At 43.1% G+C, this 19,332-nt stretch overlaps 6 protein-coding genes across 7 annotated transcripts, besides 8 other annotated features; 3 read left to right on the top strand and 3 right to left on the bottom strand.

Moving 5' to 3' along the window:
* Window positions 1-90: 90 nt before the first annotated feature.
* On the top strand, window positions 91-1,764 carry TSTA_052520 (uncharacterized protein; the record flags this gene model as incomplete). Of its 2 annotated transcripts, none has more annotated exons than XM_002486796.1 (2): window positions 91-1,012; window positions 1,154-1,764. In XM_002486796.1, the coding sequence occupies 2 exons, from the start codon at window positions 91-93 to the stop codon at window positions 1,762-1,764; spliced, it is 1,533 nt and encodes a 510-aa protein (XP_002486841.1). The 2 variants fall into 2 exon arrangements, with proteins under 2 accessions (XP_002486841.1, XP_002486840.1); XM_002486795.1 differs by having other exon boundaries at window positions 1,070-1,764.
* Window positions 136-1,629: a mobile genetic element.
* A 157-nt stretch (window positions 1,765-1,921) lies between the features above and the next one.
* Window positions 1,922-3,376, bottom strand: TSTA_052510 (pogo transposable element, putative; the record flags this gene model as incomplete). Its single annotated transcript, XM_002486794.1, has 2 exons — window positions 1,922-1,969; window positions 2,081-3,376. The coding sequence occupies 2 exons, from the start codon at window positions 3,374-3,376 to the stop codon at window positions 1,922-1,924; spliced, it is 1,344 nt and encodes a 447-aa protein (XP_002486839.1).
* Window positions 2,126-3,622: a mobile genetic element.
* A 174-nt stretch (window positions 3,623-3,796) lies between these two features.
* Window positions 3,797-3,833: a microsatellite.
* A 1,695-nt stretch (window positions 3,834-5,528) lies between these two features.
* TSTA_052500 (uncharacterized protein) lies at window positions 5,529-6,159 on the bottom strand (the record flags this gene model as incomplete). Its single annotated transcript, XM_002486793.1, has 2 exons — window positions 5,529-5,617; window positions 5,766-6,159. The coding sequence occupies 2 exons, from the start codon at window positions 6,157-6,159 to the stop codon at window positions 5,529-5,531; spliced, it is 483 nt and encodes a 160-aa protein (XP_002486838.1).
* Window positions 6,160-7,490: 1,331 nt separating this feature from the next.
* On the top strand, window positions 7,491-7,990 carry TSTA_052490 (uncharacterized protein; the record flags this gene model as incomplete). Its single annotated transcript, XM_002486792.1, has 2 exons — window positions 7,491-7,812; window positions 7,911-7,990. 2 exons carry the CDS (start codon window positions 7,491-7,493, stop codon window positions 7,967-7,969), a joined length of 381 nt encoding a protein of 126 aa, XP_002486837.1. The 3' UTR covers window positions 7,970-7,990.
* Window positions 7,497-7,967: a mobile genetic element.
* A 104-nt stretch (window positions 7,991-8,094) lies between the features above and the next one.
* TSTA_052480 (uncharacterized protein) lies at window positions 8,095-10,483 on the top strand (the record flags this gene model as incomplete). Its single annotated transcript, XM_002486791.1, has 7 exons — window positions 8,095-8,370; window positions 8,421-8,887; window positions 9,185-9,280; window positions 9,449-9,488; window positions 9,554-9,614; window positions 9,851-10,068; window positions 10,181-10,483. The coding sequence occupies 7 exons, from the start codon at window positions 8,095-8,097 to the stop codon at window positions 10,481-10,483; spliced, it is 1,461 nt and encodes a 486-aa protein (XP_002486836.1).
* Window positions 8,421-8,777: a mobile genetic element.
* Window positions 9,309-9,382: a sequence feature (GA-rich).
* Window positions 9,995-10,393: a mobile genetic element.
* Window positions 10,484-11,018: 535 nt separating the features above from the next.
* TSTA_052470 (uncharacterized protein) lies at window positions 11,019-13,512 on the bottom strand. Its single transcript, XM_002486790.1, has 2 exons — window positions 12,126-13,512; window positions 11,019-12,065 (listed from the first exon to the last, which is right to left on the bottom strand). The coding sequence occupies exons 1-2, from the start codon at window positions 13,184-13,186 to the stop codon at window positions 11,069-11,071; spliced, it is 2,058 nt and encodes a 685-aa protein (XP_002486835.1). The 5' UTR covers window positions 13,187-13,512; the 3' UTR covers window positions 11,019-11,068.
* Window positions 13,513-15,959: 2,447 nt separating this feature from the next.
* Window positions 15,960-16,112: a mobile genetic element.
* Window positions 16,113-19,332: the final 3,220 nt, after the last annotated feature.

Here is a 19,332-nt window from a genome sequence, read left to right as displayed (position 1 = left end):
ATCGGTAAGCGAACCGGCCATGTAAGCGAACCGGCCACCTCTCCAGAAAATAACTCTCTATATTGATTTACCATATTACAACGCGTCAAAATGCCACCAATTCGCAAAAAAGACCCCCTAAAATCCACTCAGGATGAGGGAAAGATCGAATTAGCTATTTCCGATTTAAAAAATGGAAGAATTCGCAGTATTCGTGAAGCTGCAAGAATCTATATGGTTGCTCGTACAACTCTTCAAGATCGAATGAAAGGAGTGCCGTATCGACAAATAACACGCGCCAACAACCATAAATTGAGTCAATCTGAGGAGGATTCGCTTGTCAAATGGGTGCTTGATTTAACTAAACGTGGATTACCGCCCCGGCACTTTCTCGTACGAGATATGGCTAATTATCTTCTCTCACAACATGGAGATCAACGGGTTGGAGATAAATGGGTATATAATCTTGTTCAACGTCGCCCAGAGATTGAATCCAAATTCTCACGAAAATACAACTACGAACGTGCCAAATGTGAAGATCCAAAGATTATACAAGGCCATTTTGACCGCGTACGAGATATAATATCTGAGTACGGCATCTTACCAGAAGATATCTATAATTTTGATGAGACGGGCTTTGCTATGGGACTCTGCGCAACTGCAAAGGTTATTACTGGAAGCGATCGATATGCCCAGCCAAAGCTTCTACAGCCTGGAAATCGAGAATGGGTGACTGCAATTGAAGCAACAAATTCAACCGGATGGGCTCTGCCTTCGTACGTGATTTTCAAAGCAAAGAAAAACGTACGATTAGGCTGGTTTGATGAGCTTCCGGATGATTGGAGAATCAATATTAGCGATAATGGCTGGACTACAGATCAGATAGGATTAGAATGGCTTAAAACCCATTTTATTCCTCTTACTAGTGGTCGTACATTGGGAACATACAGTATGTTGATTCTTGATGGCCATGGAAGCTATTTGACTGCAGAATTTGACCGTACATGTACGGATCATAAGATTATTCCAGTCTGTATGCCTCCTCATTCTTCACATCTCTTATAGCCTCTTGATGTTGGCTGTTTTGCAGTTCTAAAGCGATATTATGGGCAGCTTGTTGAACAACGAATGAGGCTTGGTTTTAATTATATTGACAAAATCGACTTCTTAACAGCATTTTCACAGGCTCGTACAGTGGCATATAAAGCTCAAACTATTCGGAATAGCTTCGCAGCCACCGGATTAGTGCCTTTCAATCCAGATCGAGTTCTTCAACATCTCAATATTCAATTGAAGACTCCAACCCCCCCTCCAAGTCGATCAAGCAATACAGCATCATCCTGCTTACAAACACCTCAAAATATACGCCAATTTGTACGCCAGTCAACTACAATCAATAAGCGTATAAATAAGCGTACAGGAAGCCTGAATCAGAATGAAGAAATCAATCAGGCAGTTATACGGTTATCGAAAGCCTACGAAATACTAGCGAATGATGCTTTACTCGTACGGAAAGAAAACCGTGATTTACGAGCTGCGCATGAAAAAGAGAAGCAAAAGTGCAAAAGATCTAATAAACAGATATCTATTGAGCAAGGGATTACTAGAGAGGAAGCTCAGGCGCTCGTACAAGGTCAGGTTGAGGCATCTCATGCTGTTACTACTACTCTGGCTGAGCCGGAGCTCCCAGCTTCTCAAGCAGTCGTACGCCGCCAATTTCGCTGCAGTGGTTGTAACGTTATGGGGCATAGAATAAATCAATGTCCTAGTCGTACTAGTAGTTAGATTTTTGTATATAATTTGTACGTGATTGAGAAATTGGGATTTGAAATCAATATAGAGAGTTATTTTCCGGAGAGGTGGCCGGTTCGCTTACATGGCCGGTTCGCTTACCGATTACGTTAACCAATCGGTAAGCGAGTTGGTCACGTAAGCGAGTTGGTCACTTCTTCCCGAGAACGCGCTCTATATTGATCTTAAACATAAATTTCTAACCCACATACAAATTATATACAAAAAATTAAGTACTAATACGATTAGGACATCCAGTTATTTTATGCCCTGCAACACCACAACCACTGCAGCGAAATTGACGTCGTACAGGTGGATGAGAGACTGGGAGCTCAGGCTCGGCCGGAGCAGTAGTAACAGCTTGAGATGCTTCAATCTGACCTTGTACGAGTGCTTGAGCTTCCTCTCTGGTAATTCCCTGCTCATGAGATATTTGCTGCTTAGATCTTCGACGTTTTTGCTTCTCCTTCTCATGTGCAGCCCGTAGATCATGGAGTTCCTTCTGTGCAATTGTAAGCTTATTAATACTCATCTCATAAGCCTTTGATGTCCGTGTAAACACTTCACCAATAGCCTCAGATGAACTTCTTGTATGCCGGCTTATTCTCTTCTTTGTTGTAGTCATTTGGCGCTTAAATTGACGTGGGTTTTGAGGGGTTTGCAAGCAGGATGATTGTGTATCACTTGATCGACTTGGAGGGGGTGTTGGAGTCTTCAATCGAATAGTAAGCTGTTGATAAACTCGATCTGGATTGAATGTTACTAATCCAATTGCTGTAAAGCTAGTCCGAACAGTTTGAGCTTTGTATGCCATCGTACGAGCCTTTGGGAATGCAGTAAGAAAGTCAAGTTTATCAATATGATTGAATCCAAGCCTCATTCGCCGCTCAACAAGCTGTCCATAATGTCGCTTTAAAACAGCAAAACAGCCAACATCAAGAGGCCGTAAAAGATGTGAAGAATGAGGAGGCATACAGACTGGAATAATATTATTCTCAGTGCATGTACGGTTAAATTCAGGAGTTAAATGGCTTCCATGACCATCAAGAATCAACATCCGATATTTCCCCAATGTACGGCCATCAATAAGAGGGATAAAATGAGTTTTAAGCCATTCTAATCCAATCTTATCTGTCGTCCATCCATTATCGCTAATATTGATTTTCCAGTCGTCTGGAAGATCCTCAAACCAGCCTAGTCGAGTGTATTTCTTTGCCTTGAAAATAATGTACGAAGGCAACGCCCATCCAATTGAATTAACTGCCTCAATTGCAGTTACCCATTCTCGGTCACCAGGCTGTAATAGATTTGGACGATTATATCGATCAATTCCAGTGATAACCCTTGCAGTCGCACAGAGTCCCATAGCGAAGCCAGTCTCATCAAAATTGTAGATATCTTCTTGTAAAATTCCATGTTCTGATACAACCTCTCGTACGCGATCAAAATATTCTTGGATTATCTTTGGATCTTCGCATTTAGCACGCTCGTAGTTATATTTCCGGGAAAATTTGGATTCGAGCTCTGGGCGACGTCGAATAAGATTATATACCCATTTCTCTCCAACCTGTTGATTTCCACGTTGTGAAAGAAGATAATCAGCCATCTCTCGTACAAGAGAGTGTCGAGGAGGTAATCCACGTTTGTCTAGGTCGAGTATCTATTTGACAAGCGAGTCCTCTTCACATTTTGACAATTTATGGCTATTGGCACGTGTTTCAGCTCGATATGCCATGCCATTTAGTCTGTTTTGAAGAGTTGACCGCGAGACATTATAGATCTCTGCTGCTTGTCATGCAGAACATAATTTTCCATTTTTTACATCAGAAATAGCTAACAAGATTCGTCCCTCTTGTTCAGCTAAATTTTTTGAATTTTTATTGCGAATTGGTGGCATCTTGACGTGTTGAATTATGTAGAATCGATATAGAGCGCGTTTTCGGGAAGAAGTGACCAACTCGCTTACGTGACCAACTCGCTTACCGATTACGTTATCTTAGTTACTGCATGGCTGTATTAAAATAATAGAAAGAAGAGAAGCAAAGAAGGAAAGAAAGATAGAATAGAGGGTAGGCTCCAATTATTTATAGGAGCTGGGCGTTTGTTAGGGGATTAGGTGGTTAACATGGCTAAGGTAGATGATCGTATGAATAGCTTCAATCCCCTCTCTATATAATATTAAGAACGAGCTTCCTTCAACAGCTTCCCTAGCTGGTTTAGCGTCAATCTAGATCTAGTTTGCACAAGTTCCACAGCTTCAACAGCTTTAACTAGAGAGGTTCCATCTCTTGCACGAGCATAGATCTCGTCGATGATGACCTTTCTTCTTGAAAACATAGCGCGCTCCTTCTCATTTGATCTCTATTTAGCCCCATATTCTCTCTCAAGAGTCTGTACAGTTGGTTGGCCATTTAGGCCAATACACCATTCATCCCAGAGCTCTCGTACAGATTGAATCGTACGAGAGAGCTGGTATGAAGGTATCTCTCTTGACAGAGCTGGAGAAGCTAGTCGAGGCGGCTCCAGAGTAATGTTTAAGCTCTCTAGCTAAAATTCTTGTAGAGAATGTGATCGCACAGAATCTGCCATTGGGGTTAATATCTCTGTATTTGATTTAGGGCCGTTAGCCCATATGGTAAAGGAGATTTGGCCAGAGATAAGATTTTGAATCTTATTAGTAAGCTGAGAAAGAGCATTTTGTGATTTATAATGATTAGAGATCATCCTTTGGTGTATGTTATTCTCAAAGCTTGTGAGCTGATCAGCTATAGCAGGCATCGTATGCTGAAGCTGGATCTCGTATTGTGTTGAGCTTGTATGAACAGATTGTGTTAGCTGTTGAGCAAACTCCTTATAGTCTGACCGATGGAAAAGAGGCTGTTTCCATATTAGATAGGTTGGCATCTCTATTTGAAGAAAGACTGAATCTTGAAGAAGAACTGTACGAAGCTGTTGAAGAAGCTTCAAAAATCCTTGAGCTGCGAGATCATCTTGGTCATATTTTTGACAGCCCTCTTGTACGAGAGCGAGTGGAGGAGGCAGATCTGATACTGAACCTACATTTTGTATAGCGTGATCCTGTAGGCCGAACCAGGTAAGCCAGGAATCGACCCAAGGCCAGAGTGCTCGTACGAGGCTTTCCGGAGGAGACACTGTAGCCCTAGGGAGATAGTAATTGCCTTGATCTGTAGGTTTAAATCCAGCTAACGTGCGAAGGAAAGGTCGAGGTAATTCGGACAGATAGCAATTACTCATACTATCCTGATTCCAGTGACCCGCTCTCCAAATAGAATTCTCATCTACTCCTTGAAGTTCAGCAACTCGAGCTCCTCCTGCTCGTCCAGAATGAGTCTTTTTCTTTGTTGATAAGCCAATGGCATTGAATACTGCATTAGTCCACTGCAGTTTAATCTCATACGAGAGCTCCTTGGTAATCTGACCACCCTTAAAGAAGTGGAAGTCGTACCACTGTTGCTGTTAATAGAACTGGGGAACTGGCTCCTGCATGATCTCCCATCGATAAAAGAGATAGAATGCTGCTTGGCCAATTGTACAAAGCAAAGGATCTTTATGTTGCATAACCCCTGTATACTCCAGCCATCCAAATTGATTGGTTTTCCCATGGAACTTAATTAGAATCATAGGCCAACAAGGGCTTGGCCCTTCCTCCATTCGTACGGTGAATAGATCTGGGAACTGGAGCTTCCGTCTATCTTCTCCTCGGAGCAGCATGCTGTGACTAAATAAGAAATTAACAGCTATATGAAGGTAGGATTCCTGAGCCTGTGGTCTTTGGCCTTTGACATCTGGATCTTGCCATCCGGTCCAGCAGTACTGTACGACTGCCCTAATGTCCTCTTTAGTATACCCATCCTATAGAGTGTTTAAGCTGCGATCAATATATTCTTTTAGTTTCCGTTGAGTCTCATTGAATTGGTGGCTTTTCAGTAGAGCTTTTACTAAGTGCCCTCAAGGATTTGGCCCCAGATTCGTACCAAGCGTTTTTTGAAATTTCCAAAGATCAACAAGACCTGCAGCGTATTGCTTCAGAGACGAGACCCCTAGGGTTTGGGTCACTAGATCTCCATTCTCATCCGTACAGGCTCTCTTGTAGCAAGATGACCTTATTGGACGGTGAAGGACCCATTCATCAAGGAAAGTAACCATCTTGTTCTCCGTAACAAGCTCTCCATCAGAGAATCCTTGCTCTTTACACCAGACTCCCCATTTTGCCTGTGGTTTGCTGTATAATCTGGTGGTTGCTCTTGGCCGGGTCTGTTGAAATGCAAATGCCAGTTCTTGAGCACGTTTATTGACCTTTGCCTGAGCTTGAAGCTGTCGATTTTGCTCCTGTGGAATATTACCACCAATAGGAGCGTCAGAATCCATGTTTTACACATGTACTATGACCGACAAGGAGCTGTATCCAGACGATATCGGCTTAGTTTGCCGTACGAGGCACGTAGTAGTGTAGTAGTTAGTTAGTATGCGGGATGGATCTCCCGCTCTAAAGCAAGGAGGACTCTAGGAGGTAATCTCCAATTACTGTCCGCCTTCCTGACCGCTTCCCTAAAACATCCTAGTGCGGTGCCGTCTTGTAATCAGAATTGTGACCTGTACTGTGACCGGCCAATCATCAACGGTCTGATAACTGCGTTAATTGTGGGTCACATCCGGGTTGGAGGTCAGCCAACCGGGTTAGCGGGGTGACAAGGCTGTGACCGGCGCCTTGACCAACCATTTGATAACTAGTGGTTCTCAGACTATCTAGCCCAAAAAGGAAAGGCGTCATGCTGACTAAGGCTTTTTGGTATCTAGTCTGAGCGTACGGTAGTATGTGTGCCATACTACCGTGCGGCTGTATGGCCTTTACACCTAACAAATCAACAAACTTGGGTGTCAATAACCACGCTCACTACTCAACCAATATACCATTTTCTATATTTTCATATATACCATTCGATTTAACATCCGATTCTCTATTATTTTATACGCGTTTTTAGTAGAATAGTCAATAATTCTTTTTTTCTTGTACGTACGGAGGTTGGAGTCAAAAGTATTGGCACGTGTTGCAAACTCGGTAATCTATCCAGGCCTTACCGGATTGGGAACAAAGTATTGGCAAGGATCGTGGATCTTGTTGCAAGCCTCATATTGTAGGCGCGCGATGCCTCTTGTTAGATAATATGAGGTGTCGAATCGACTTCGAGTCGGCCCCTAGTTGGCTAGTTGGTCAGCCAATTAAGGAAAGACACGTTTTATAGCGAGGGGCTTGGATTCTTCGATATAGAGGAGAATTCCCCATGTTAGAAATAGACAGAGCGAGGAATCAATCAAGAGATACGCTGACATAGAATTGGCGAGTAAAAGGAAGTGTTACCGTGTTATTACACCGTTCTACATCTCCAACAGCACGCGCTAAAATTTAGTACCTGTTAGCGTACCGTAATTATCTAAAAAAACGGTATCGACTTTTCCTAATAAAACACTAGTGAACGGAAGTCAACAGGTTGGGGGGCACTATCTCGCCTTTTGACAACACACTGCATTTTCAAATATGAAGCTATTCCCAACAATTAATAATTGAGTGCAATAATATATAAACCGCTTTTTATATTGTAAATTGATCTGCTAATTGATTCTATTTATATAGGAGCCTGACCTCTGTCGCTACGTTATACGCCTACTCCTACACTGATTTCTCCATCGCTTCAATCAAAATGGTAAAAAGCAGTGAATACTCTATTGCTCAACGCTCTCAGGTTATAACCTTGGTGTTTCTTGCCAATATGAAGCCTCCAGATGTCGCGAATTTGCTACAGATGCCTAAGAAAAGTGTTTACAACATTATAAACCGTGCTAAATCAGCAGGATATGACCCCGCGGTCAAGCCTCTAGTTGATGATTGCCATATTGTTGATAAACCACGCTCGGGACGTCCAAAGGTAGTAACCCCGGAGATTGAGTGTTCAATATTGGCAAGTCTAACTAAGGATCGATCTGGTCGTGAGAAATCTGCTGAGGTTCTTGCTTTTGAAGCTGGTATTTCTGAATCTTCTTGCCTGCGTCTTTTGAAATTTCTTTCTTTTAATAAATGCAAGCCTACTTGGAAACCTGGTCTGATAGAAGATATGAAAAAGAGAAGACTCGCCTTCGCCCTGAGCCATCGGCATTGGACTCTAGAGGACTGGAAGAATAATATGGACGGACGAGACATCAATAATCCTGGGACACCGGAGAGGCTCTAACCGAGTTTAGCGACGTTCTTGGGAATGCTATGATCCAACAGTTATTCGTACGCATTTCAAGAATGCCTCTGAATTCATGTTTTGGGGAGCCTTATCATATGATTACAAGGGTCTATGTCATATATACGATCCGGAGAACGTTGCAGCAAAGAAAAAGGTTCTACAAGACTTAGAAATTGTGAACCAAGGACGAGAAGAACGTGCACGAGAAGAATGGGAATTAAATAATGCTTTTTCACGGCTTCGCTTAGAGCCTAGAAAAAGCCGCCGACCAACGTTTAAATTCACTGCGAAAAATGGCAAATTGGAGCGGAAGGGAAAGGGTGGTGTAGATTGGTATCGCTATCAAAAGGTGTAGTAATCTCCATATAAATTTGATGAACGAACTAACTTTTTATATAGGAAGTCCTTTTACCTAAATTACTTCCATTCGCAGCAAGATGTAAGGAATCAAGACCTCATACACTAGTCATGAAGGATGGGGCCCCTGCGCATGCTCATTTCCACCAAAAAGAGGTGTACGATTTGCACGAGATCCAGCGCCTCCTTTGGCCTGGTAATTCACCTGATTTGAATGCTATTGAACCAGCCTGGTTTTGGTTAAAGAGACGTACAACTCTCCAAGGAGCACCTGCAGATCGAGAACCAGCTAAAAAGGCATGGTTAAAGGCTTGGGAGGAGCTGCCACAAGATCGGATCCGTGCTTGGATTGAGAGAATCCCCTTTCACATTGAAGAAATTATACGTCTTGAGGGTGGGAATGAGTATGAGGAAGGTAGGCCTCGAGGGGATTCAAAGAAGCGCTGCCGTCAGAAAGGGGTACTGTCATTTAGGGCCTATCTAGCAAGTGAGCCTGCGGCAAATACAGAGTGGGAAGACTACGAATAGCCTCAAATCTACTATATTAGGCCTGTTCAATATAGAGGATTGGTGGGAGAAAAGTCCATGTTAATGGACGTGTATAAAATTTGTAGGGGGCATCAGTTCCCATAGTAATTAGTGCGTAAGGCTATGTATCCAAAAAAACAACTAAATTAGCGCGTGCCAATACTTTTGACTCCAATCTCCGTAGTCATATCCTCTTTATCTGTAAATCTTCTATCTAGTTAAGAGACGAGCCCCTCATCCTCCTAGGCCCCCTTCTAAGGTCATCTCTCTTCTTTTAGGTACTGCGAAAGAAACACAAAGGCCAGCCACATGGCTAGCAGAGAGACCCGCTTCTTTGAGGACATCCGTCCTCGCCAACCTCTCCTTAGCACCTAGTTAAGACAGTTCTACTCTTCCTATGTATTTCTCTATTCTTTCCTTTATTCCTTTATATTTCTCTTTCTTTCCTTCATTCTCTTTATTCCCCTTCTCTCGTTGCAAAAATTACTGTTCAAATTTAGTGGTGGTGGAAAACAGGTCATGAAGTGTTAATAGACCATCAGCTGGCAAACATCCAAAGGCCACATAGAAGTGGATCGTCCTGTAAGACCACAGCAGCTATGGAAATATGCCAAAGAGTCTCTTATATGTTTATAAATCTGATATAGATCTTGACGCCCGAGGCTTACCCCTCAGCGGCCTATGTCACAATAGGGATTGGTGGGAAACGTGCGAGTCACGAACCACGGCCGTTAAATAAAAAACCACACACACACAGATAGCTTCACGTAGCTCTTCGAGCTACGTCCTGTATCTAACCTGTACCTGTACTGTGTGAGATAGCCTGACTGTAGTAATCTGAACCAATTCCTAATCTATTCTGCACTGCCTGACCCTGCACCCTGCACCCTGACACTCACGGCTTGCACGGTTCTTATCAAATCCCGGACCCAAGCACCACCAAGCTGCTGACAAGGCTTTATGGTATCTCCAACGTCATCGTGCGTACGCCTTGAAGCTTGGAGGAGGTGAAATTTTTTCAGTATCAACCGACGCCTCCTTTGCAGATAATACACCCGACCGCAAGAGCTCGCAAGCATATGTCATGACACTTCGGAGGAACGATAGGATGGCAAGCCAACAAACAGGATACGGTAACAACATCAACTACGGAAGCCGAATTGTTAGCTCTCGCTTATGGGGTGAAAGAAGGCAAATATGTGGTTCGATTGCTTCTTGAGTTAGAGATAGAGTTTAAGACACCCACTCTTCACGTTTTCTGCGATAACTAACAGACGTTGGGACTGCTAGAGAAAGATGCTCCACGATTGCGTACAAAACTTCGACACGTCGATATTCATAATCTCTGGGCTCGACAAGACGTGCAGAAAGGGGACATCCAAGTGCACTACATGCTTCCAAAAGATATGATCGCCAACGGCCTGACCAAGGCACTCAGCAAGCAGGAACACCAAATCTTTCCTAACCAAATCGGAGTGGAGAATATTGACTGTCATCTTGCATCTCAGCAAAAGGACATGGAGAATCCGGATATCGAAGAATTGCCTTCACTCAACGACATGCCCGACAATATATGAAACTATTCCCAGCTTTGCAAGCTGTGCTTTCTGCAGCTGAGGGGCTGTGTCAGAAAGATCGTCTTGTCCTGTTGAAGATCTACTAGCCACGTTAGGGCAATACTTGGGCACCTATGTAGTACATCTCAGTCAATCAGAAGCCACCTTATCAGAGCTCAATATTGTCCTCATGGTTACCCCTCATGAAAGCTCACAAATCACCCCGCTAAAAATGTCTATATAAACCCGGCTTGGAATCTCATGTATAAACAGAAACATTAGATAACTCAATACATACAATCTTGTTAGTCACTTCTTCTTTTCACATCCTAGTGAAACTACTATTCAGGGTTGGACTGGAGTAAACCCACCAATCCGACAGCTTCCAGTCCAGCACACACACTGTTGCTTTCATTTTACTGGCGACGCTGTTCAACTCCAAACTTTAACTCTCAAGCTTCACGGGCTAACCACTAAACTATATTGGAGGCAGATCACAGCCGAGGCACCTCATCCTAGTGTAATTGAGGGCGTAGATTCCAATTCTGAAGGCAAATTTTATTTTCAATACGATGCACGTACAGTGCGTGTGTTTCTCAATCCTAATTACATGACATAGATGAATGGGAGGCCGTTGCTTGTGCCAGCAGCTGTAGTAACTGTCACAGCAATAACACCCGCCGTTCCAGCAGGGCTTATTGCAGTTACTGTGTTGTCGTCAATGATGGACGTAGGCACTACTGCAGTGTGCCCAAAATTCACATTAAGGGAACTTGCCAAATTTTGCCCGGTGATGGACACCACCGTGCCCCCTGCGGCCGATCTGGAAGTTGGCGCAATTAAGGTAAGAACTGGTGGCATCACAAAGCTGAAACTAAGTGTGCTGTTTGTGCCACCTGAGCTGGTAATAACAATTGGGACTGTGCCAATGGAGTGTGCTGGTGTGATGGCATTTATCTCCGTATTACTGAAAACAGTGAAGCTTGTTGCAGAGGTGGTTCCAAAATCCACACTGGTGGTACCTCTGAAGCCACTGCTGATGATGGTAACAGTGTCTCCACCAGCCGTGCTGCCCAAAGCAGGACTCACACTTATAGTGGAAGGTGCAGTTGTATAACCATACTCAGACCCTGGGCCAGGAGTGCTAGAACCACCAGGCGTTGTGACTACCACAGAGGCAACCTTGACAGCAGTAGTCGGCGGAGCAACAGCAACTATCTGAGTGGGCTGTAAAATGGCAAAAGAACTGGCTAGAATACCATCAAATGTAACTGCTGTGGCATTGCTGAAGTTTGAGCCTGTGATGGTGACCGTATTCCCACCTGCTATCGGCCCAGCCGCTGGAGTAAGCCTGGTGACAATAGGAGCTAGAGTATAGGTATATGTAACCGTACCGGTACCACTAGACCCAGTAACATGTACAGAGACAGTGCCTCCACCACTAGGTCCTGGTGGAACAATAGCATTGATCACTGTATTAGAGGTAATAGTGAAAGAGGTAGAAGTTAAATTAAAAGTCATAGCTGTAGCATTTGTAAAACCAGAGCTAGTAATAACAGTAGTGTTTCCACCTGCAACAGGGCCACTAGTAGGGCTTATAGAACTGATAACAGGACCAGTTTAAGTATAGGTGTATGATATGCTATTACTAGTGCCAGTAGACCCAATAACATAGACAGGGATAGTGCCTCCACCACTAGGTCCTGGTGGAACAACAGCATTGATCACTGTGCTAGAGACAATAGTGAAAGGGGTAGGAATCTGAGGATTCGAACCAAAAGTCACAGCTGTGATATTTGTGAAACCAAAGCCAGTAATAACAACAGTGTTTCCACCTGCAATAGGGCCACTAGTAGGGCTTATAGTACCAATAACAGGACCAATTTGATTGTAGCTGTATGGTATGCCATTACTAGTGATACCACCAGGCCCAGTAACATAGACAGAGACAGTGCCTATACCATTAAGTCTTGGTGGAGCAACAGCGTCTATCAATGTGTCAGAAACAATAGTGAAAGAGGCATGATTTGAACCAAATGTCACAGACGTGACATCTAGCAACCCACGGCCAGTAATAACAACAGTGTTTCCACCCGCAACACGGCCACTAGTGGGACTTATAGCGTTGATAACAGGAATAGCGTAAATATATGGTATGCTATTACTAATACCACCAGGTCCATTGACATGGACAGAGACAGTGCTGCTACTAGATCCTGGTGGAACAATAGCATCTATTTGTGTGTCAGAGACCCTGGTAAAGTATGTGGCTGAAATTGATCCAAAAGTCACTGAAGTAGCATTGGCAAAACCAGAGCCAGTAATGATAACAGTGTTTCCGCCTGTAGGAGGGCCATTATTAGGAGTCGCATTGTCGATAACAGGATGAGCTTTATAGGTGTATGACATGGTATTACTGATACCCTGAGATCCAGTGACACGGACAGAGACAGTGCCGTCGCCTCTAGGTCCTGGTGGAACAACAGCGTTTATTGTTTCATAGGAGGCCACAGTGAAGGAGGTGGCGGGGGTTGGGCCAAAAGCTACAGCTGTAGCATTTGTGAAGCCAAGGCCGATGATAGATACAGTGTTTCCGCCTGGAGTAGGGCCGCTATCAGGTTTCACAGAGATAATAAGAGGAGGAAGAACTTTGTTAGTGGAGCCTGGTAGACTACCACTGGTGCTACTTCCATTAGACGCACTGACGGATGTAGCTCCTGCCATAGCTGCTGGCGCGATTGGGACAACTTGAATGTTGGAAAGGATAGTGAAGTTGCTGGCAGAAGTACTACTAAGATAATGCTGGTGATGTAGAGGAGCTTTATGCTGCCGACTGTAACGGTTTTCCAGTCTGGCACTGGACGGTCGGTTAAAGAATGAAGAAATAATGGGAGCGATAGCTGTGACAGATTGTCGCTCTGCTCCAGTTAATGGTGATATAAGTGCCAGTAAACGTTACTGGTAGGCTGCCAGTAGTAGGGCCAGAAGTAGGATTGATTCTAGTAATAGTAGGCAAAGATATTGATCAAGGTAATAAATTTTACATGTCCTCTCATTATATACTCAAGGGAAGCAACTTTCCAGGTCTCCTTCTTTTAAAAAGAGAGAAGTGGGCCTCTTTGCACCTACACTATTGCAATATTAGTAATGGAAAATTAGAGGAATGTTGAATTTGACCTTAGAATAAAAGGTGGCCTAGTTAGTAGTCACACGACATGAGTCACCATGTATCACGTAACACATATCAGCCCACTTAACTATGTATCATGTTATGTAATGCAAGATGGCTTGTTTGATATCTCACATTATATCAGCTGGCCCAAGTAGAGTATCACACATTATGAGGTGGCTTATAGGTGTTGTGGCTAAATCTGAAGAACCTTGTATAGGCGTGCCATGTTAAGGGCAGTAGAGTTGACTATTTTGGAGATATGTTTATTATTGGAGGGCTGAGTCGGGGACTATGCAACTAATGTTTCCCTTGTCAATTCAGCAACTATATTTAGGCATAATATATTATGAGCAAAGTAGAAGTAATTTCATTACGCCCGGAGGCACCAAGCCTAAAGGGCTACAAATACGCTATTTGCCATCCATTGCATACACTGTGGTCATGGTCTTATTTCGAGAGGAAAAGCTGTATCAGCTGCAAAAGCCTCTCTAGCCCATAAGTTATGTCTTAAACATCCTGTGACATTTGCTCAGGCCTAAACTCTGGGGTAGCTCATCTTCAAGAAACTAAGCATACAGAAAAGAAGGAGAAAGGAAGAATCTGTGTGTGAGCTTGCTACAGCCCTTTGTAAGCGAGTATCGTCTCGTCGGTGCCTAAATAGGAAGTCGTAACAACAAAGGGATATCCCGTTGTACGGCCAGCTAGGGCTTAGGGCTCAACGAGACCACGGAGCGGCACTACAAAGGACCGAGCTCACACGACAGCGATTCTTGCAGCCGTCACACATCCCTTCTTGTCGTTATAGTCATATTCCCCCCAAAAGTAATAACCCATCCCTCCTAGATACCGGATTCACCATGCGTCCATTTTTGGTTTAGTTTCATGAACCTCTTCCCTCAGTAGCAATTTACTAAGAGTACTTCTCTTATTAGCGCTCGAAGTAGCTGAATACCTCATTGGTGACAACTCCAGATAGCAGACGAAGGACTGACGAATCGAAATGTGGCTAAACTGGTAAGGCAGGTGAGTTACCGTTAGCAAAATCCAGTGAGTATCGATTGGTGGTAGTGTAGGTTAATTTGGCATTGCCATTATCTACCTAGCTCTGACCCCGGAGCTAGTGCGGGGACATAAAGGGCCACACAAGTGAGCAGACCAAACTGGGCCTGAGAATAGTGTGAGTGTTCCAGTGTACACGCACTAAACGTAGTGCACTACATTTTAGTGTAGCATGGAGTAGTGTGAGCTGTGTTATTTTTCAGTGTGTGTAGTGTAAGGGACCCAAACTACATTACATTACACTAAATGCACTGAATTATCTTCATGTGACATATCTATATTATTGGAACCGAATCTGTACTAGCACCAACTTAGTAATAGATTAATCTTGTCACAATCTCGCGCTGATATATGAAGTTGATATGTGAATCTGATTCTTGAAATTTCCTGTTGGTCAATGCTCGTGCGGTTCTTTGAATCCTATCCCGAATAGGAATAGCTTACTCTATTTCCAACATATATTAGCAGAGGAGTAGCAGAGTGGCATTATTGGCCAGGGCCTGGAGGCGGTGGGTATAATTCACGACCCAAATAGGAAATAGTAAACAACTTGAATACACATATGTTAGTTATTAGTCACGCTATCATTACCACTTTGCACAACATCAATGCTGAACACTGTTTCAATAGAACACCAAGACACGTCTGATTTCAATAGCAAAAATGCCGAGCCTGATACCTCTCCTGCAGTTGCTGTCGATAGCTACGAGGATATTGATTGGAGTCGTATTTCAAGTTTCTAGTTGCCCACTCACTCAGCAAATCACTGTGCCTGGATCTGGACGCAAGGATATGATATCAAAGAGAGTAAAACAGAGGAAGGTACTGGCTTTGCAAAAAGTGCCATAGTACAAGATGACATAAAAGTCATCTGTGGAAAGTCAGTGGTGGGACTCGTATACCTCTGAAGCATATGAAAGACGAACATGAGCTTACTAAGGATGGGCCTGCTGTAAAGAAGAGGTCATTTTTTGATGCATTCAAACAACCAGATCGCTTACTCACCATAAGAGATTGGGACATAGTCCATCAACTGATCACTGGCTTTGATCTAAAACGGTTTTAAATTAAGCTTATGCGATGGATTGTCCATGACAATATTGCATTTAATCAAGTTGAGAGTCCTTATTTCCATGATCTGATGCTTGAATTAAATGGATCTCTGGGTGAGTTTGGGTGTCTACCCACTTACCGATCTATTTATGACTGGGTTATAAGATTTTGACAAATATAAAGGAATAATAATAGAGCATCTACATAACGCTAGGCAAAATCCATATATCCTTTGATCTCTAGACGTCTCAAAATTTTCTCACACTATATGGAATAGTTGTGCACTTCATTAACTAGCAAGGCAAATTATGCACCTTTCTACTCAGTCTACCAGAAGTTGTTGGCAGTCATACTGGGATCAATATTGTAAAGGGCGTTACAGTTGTTTATTTATAAATTAGCCTTAAGATCGGCTTCGCTATTTTATACTAGATAATGCAGACAACAATGATACAGCAGTCATTGCGCTCGCTGATGTGTTTGCATTCGATGCAGGTAAAAGGTAAATAACTATAACTTCACATTGGCAAATGAAAGCTCACTATTTTATGTATCTATAGTCGTCTTCGGCGTGCTAGTAATGTACTGAATCGGTTACTCATAAGATAATTTTTGGCAAAGATCCTGATGCTCTACAAGAAGATATTCGGCTAGCAAAAGAGGAGCTGAAAGACCTAGACCTGTGGAGGAAAAAGGCCCCATTGGAAAACTTCACAACATTGTTGTTGGTTTAGCACGGTCCCAGAACACGAAGCAGGGATTGGTGCAAGGCTAGTCCAACAAGCCTATGGGTGAGTTCGATCAATATAGTAACATGATTCCTAATTGATAACTGATCACTCGAACTATCTCATGGGGAACGCAGGCCATATTTATGCCTGCGAGGAACCTACGTTGGGGATTGAGTAAGGACTCAATCCGGCAATTGAGACATGTACAAACAACGAGTGAAGTATGGATATGAGCTCACAAAGGATTTTTGTGAGCTATCCCGAAATCATGAAACACGTATAACAGAAACTCCCCGCAGCTTCTTGCAGTGGTGCCAAATTCCGACAGGATGTTGTGCGCGTACAAACAATTGTCAATATCACTTGGCCTGGTCAATGGCAACAGCTCTCCGAGAAGCTCCAGGAGACCGAAATCACATGTCTTTCAGATGAAGATTTATAAATTGGTCGAGGACCAAGAGACTTGCTGGAATTCATCATATGATATGATTGAACGCGGTGTGATGCTCCGAACTCCTATTGATGAGTTCATGCACAAAATAATGAAGGAGTATGATGATTATGTAGCGAAGATTACACACAACAGCACAAGGCCCCTACTGAAAAAAACCAATCTAGGTCCACAATTTGTAAAGACTATTTCTCAGTGGATGGCTTGTCAGTTTTGACAGAATATCTTGCGATTTAAAACCCTTCAAATTAGCCATCAAGCGGCTTGAGGGCCGAGCACAGGACGGTAAGTCCGAAGTCTAATCATCAATCTTTCCCTTGGAAGTCTCCTCCTTCATAGTTATATATGTAGATACGGGGCTCTCTGGGAGATTCTTCCTGCCATAGAGTTGCTGCTCAAAGATATGAAAGTCTTCATCGATAGGTACTCTCCGGTTATGAGTACCGCAGATGGTGATATCCCTGAAAATTGGAGCCCAATAGTATATCGCCACCTCCATAACAGCCTCCAGCTTGGATGGGAGAAGCTGGATAAATGCTATCGATTGACCCGATGATTTATCTGCTTATGTCGCTGCAATATCTCTCCACCCACACCTTAAATGGCAGTGGATCCAGAAGAAATGGGCTGATCATGTTGATTGGCAAAATGCTGTAGATACTGCTCTTCAAAAACAGTAGAATCTTTACAAGACAAAGAAAGTCAAAGATCTCTTGGATTCAGATATAATTAAAATCTATAGACGTTAAGCAGACCAAAATACTAGTCTTGAATATGCCATGGAGGAAGAGTTTCACACCAGTAATGACGAAGAGAAGCTAGAACTTACTGATGAGTTTGCTGAGTGGCAGAAGCTGCCAAGGGAGAAGAATACGGATGATCTAGTTGCGTACTGGTATGACAGGTGCTTAGTATAGCCGTATCTTGCAACTTTTGCCTGGACTTGTTTGCGATTCTAGCAATGAGTGTGGAGCCAGAAAGAATGGTCCGACCAGATAGGGGGTGCCACAAAGCAGATATCATAGGTGCAGCAGCATGCTTGAAGCAATGCTATCGATATCAGGTAATCGAATGGAAATAGACGGAATAACTAGTATAGTTGCCACAAGAATTCTGCTTAGTAAAAAAAGTAGTGTGTTCAGTGTAGTGTAATGTAGTATGTATGTTTTGGCTCCAAGAATGGTGTATTGTAGTGTGGACCTCTCACACTACACTAAACGCACTACTCCCATGCCTGGATTGCGACCGTCACACAAGCAACATGCATCTTCGATATGCAACACCATATTCCTCTGTAACAAACTGTGGAATCTATTCCATGTGAAGCCAATGTTTATCTGGCTCTTGACGCCATTGAAAGAGACAGTAATTTTACGTATTTTTAAACTCCCCGGATAATTTTGATAATTTATCAGTGAATATCAGTAGAATAACTATTGTTGTGTCCTTCTTCTATATATTCTAATAAGCTACAGAGTCAACATCTTAGGGGTCATGCATAGGACCGCGCATTATGCTATTTCTAGTAGTAGTTATATTAAATGATTTTGTCTTCCTAGTAAGGAAGTAAGCATTAATGATAGTGTTAAAGATATAGAGCTAAGTTGAGAGAGAGGCCTTAGTGTCTTCAGAGAAATTAATAAACTAGCTTGAAGACAGTGAGTTAGCATTAGTAGCACTAGTAGTAGTCTTGCTAACAGATATAGGTCTATATCCTGTTTGCTTGGCAATTTCAGCAGATAGTATTGTTAGTTGACTAGGATTATAGAGTACTGGCTGTTGATAATTTGGCCAGTCTTTCTTGGCAGGTTTGTGACTCTGTATGAGATCTAGTAAGAGCTCCATTTAATTTGGTAGTCACCAAAGTAGGTGGATATGACTTCTTTCTAGGCCTTAAGGGTTAAAAGGGCCTCCTTGGATGCAGGACAGAGGGCGAAGCCAGTCTTTATTATTTGTACTTCTTTTAGAGTATTACTGTTTGTGCCTAGTTAGGACCAGAGGCTAGAGAAGATGGCGTACATGTCCATCTTTCTAGCTGCGTGGTCAGGTGGGAGGCGTACGAAGAGATGGTGGTCAGGGAGGGATTGTTTCACATCAGATATAGGCTTTTTTATAGGTGGCTTTATTTGTTGTGCAGCAGTAGCTGGCTTGGCTAGGGTGGGTTTAGTAATTGTTGCGTAGGAGGACTATGCAAGGCCAAAGGGGGGAAGAGAGCTGGGGGTAGGGGAAGAGGCTAGGGTAGGGGAAGGGGTAGAGGGAGTAGGAGTGATACCACTTATATAGGTATTAAAATAGTGTTGAGCTACAGTAGCTAGATTATCGCTTAGAGCAGTGAGAGCTCTTTGTAGATGAGGGCTGAGGCTAGCCGACTGATTGCGGTGTTTATTGAGAAAAGTAGCTATTA

Source organism: Talaromyces stipitatus, genomic scaffold (assembly GCF_000003125.1).
Source record: "Talaromyces stipitatus ATCC 10500 scf_1105507295487 genomic scaffold, whole genome shotgun sequence".
In the NCBI taxonomy this organism is placed as follows: domain Eukaryota; kingdom Fungi; phylum Ascomycota; class Eurotiomycetes; order Eurotiales; family Trichocomaceae; genus Talaromyces; species Talaromyces stipitatus.
The sequence above is the reverse complement of the archived record's forward strand: the minus strand, read 5'-3'. Positions and strand labels throughout refer to the sequence as shown.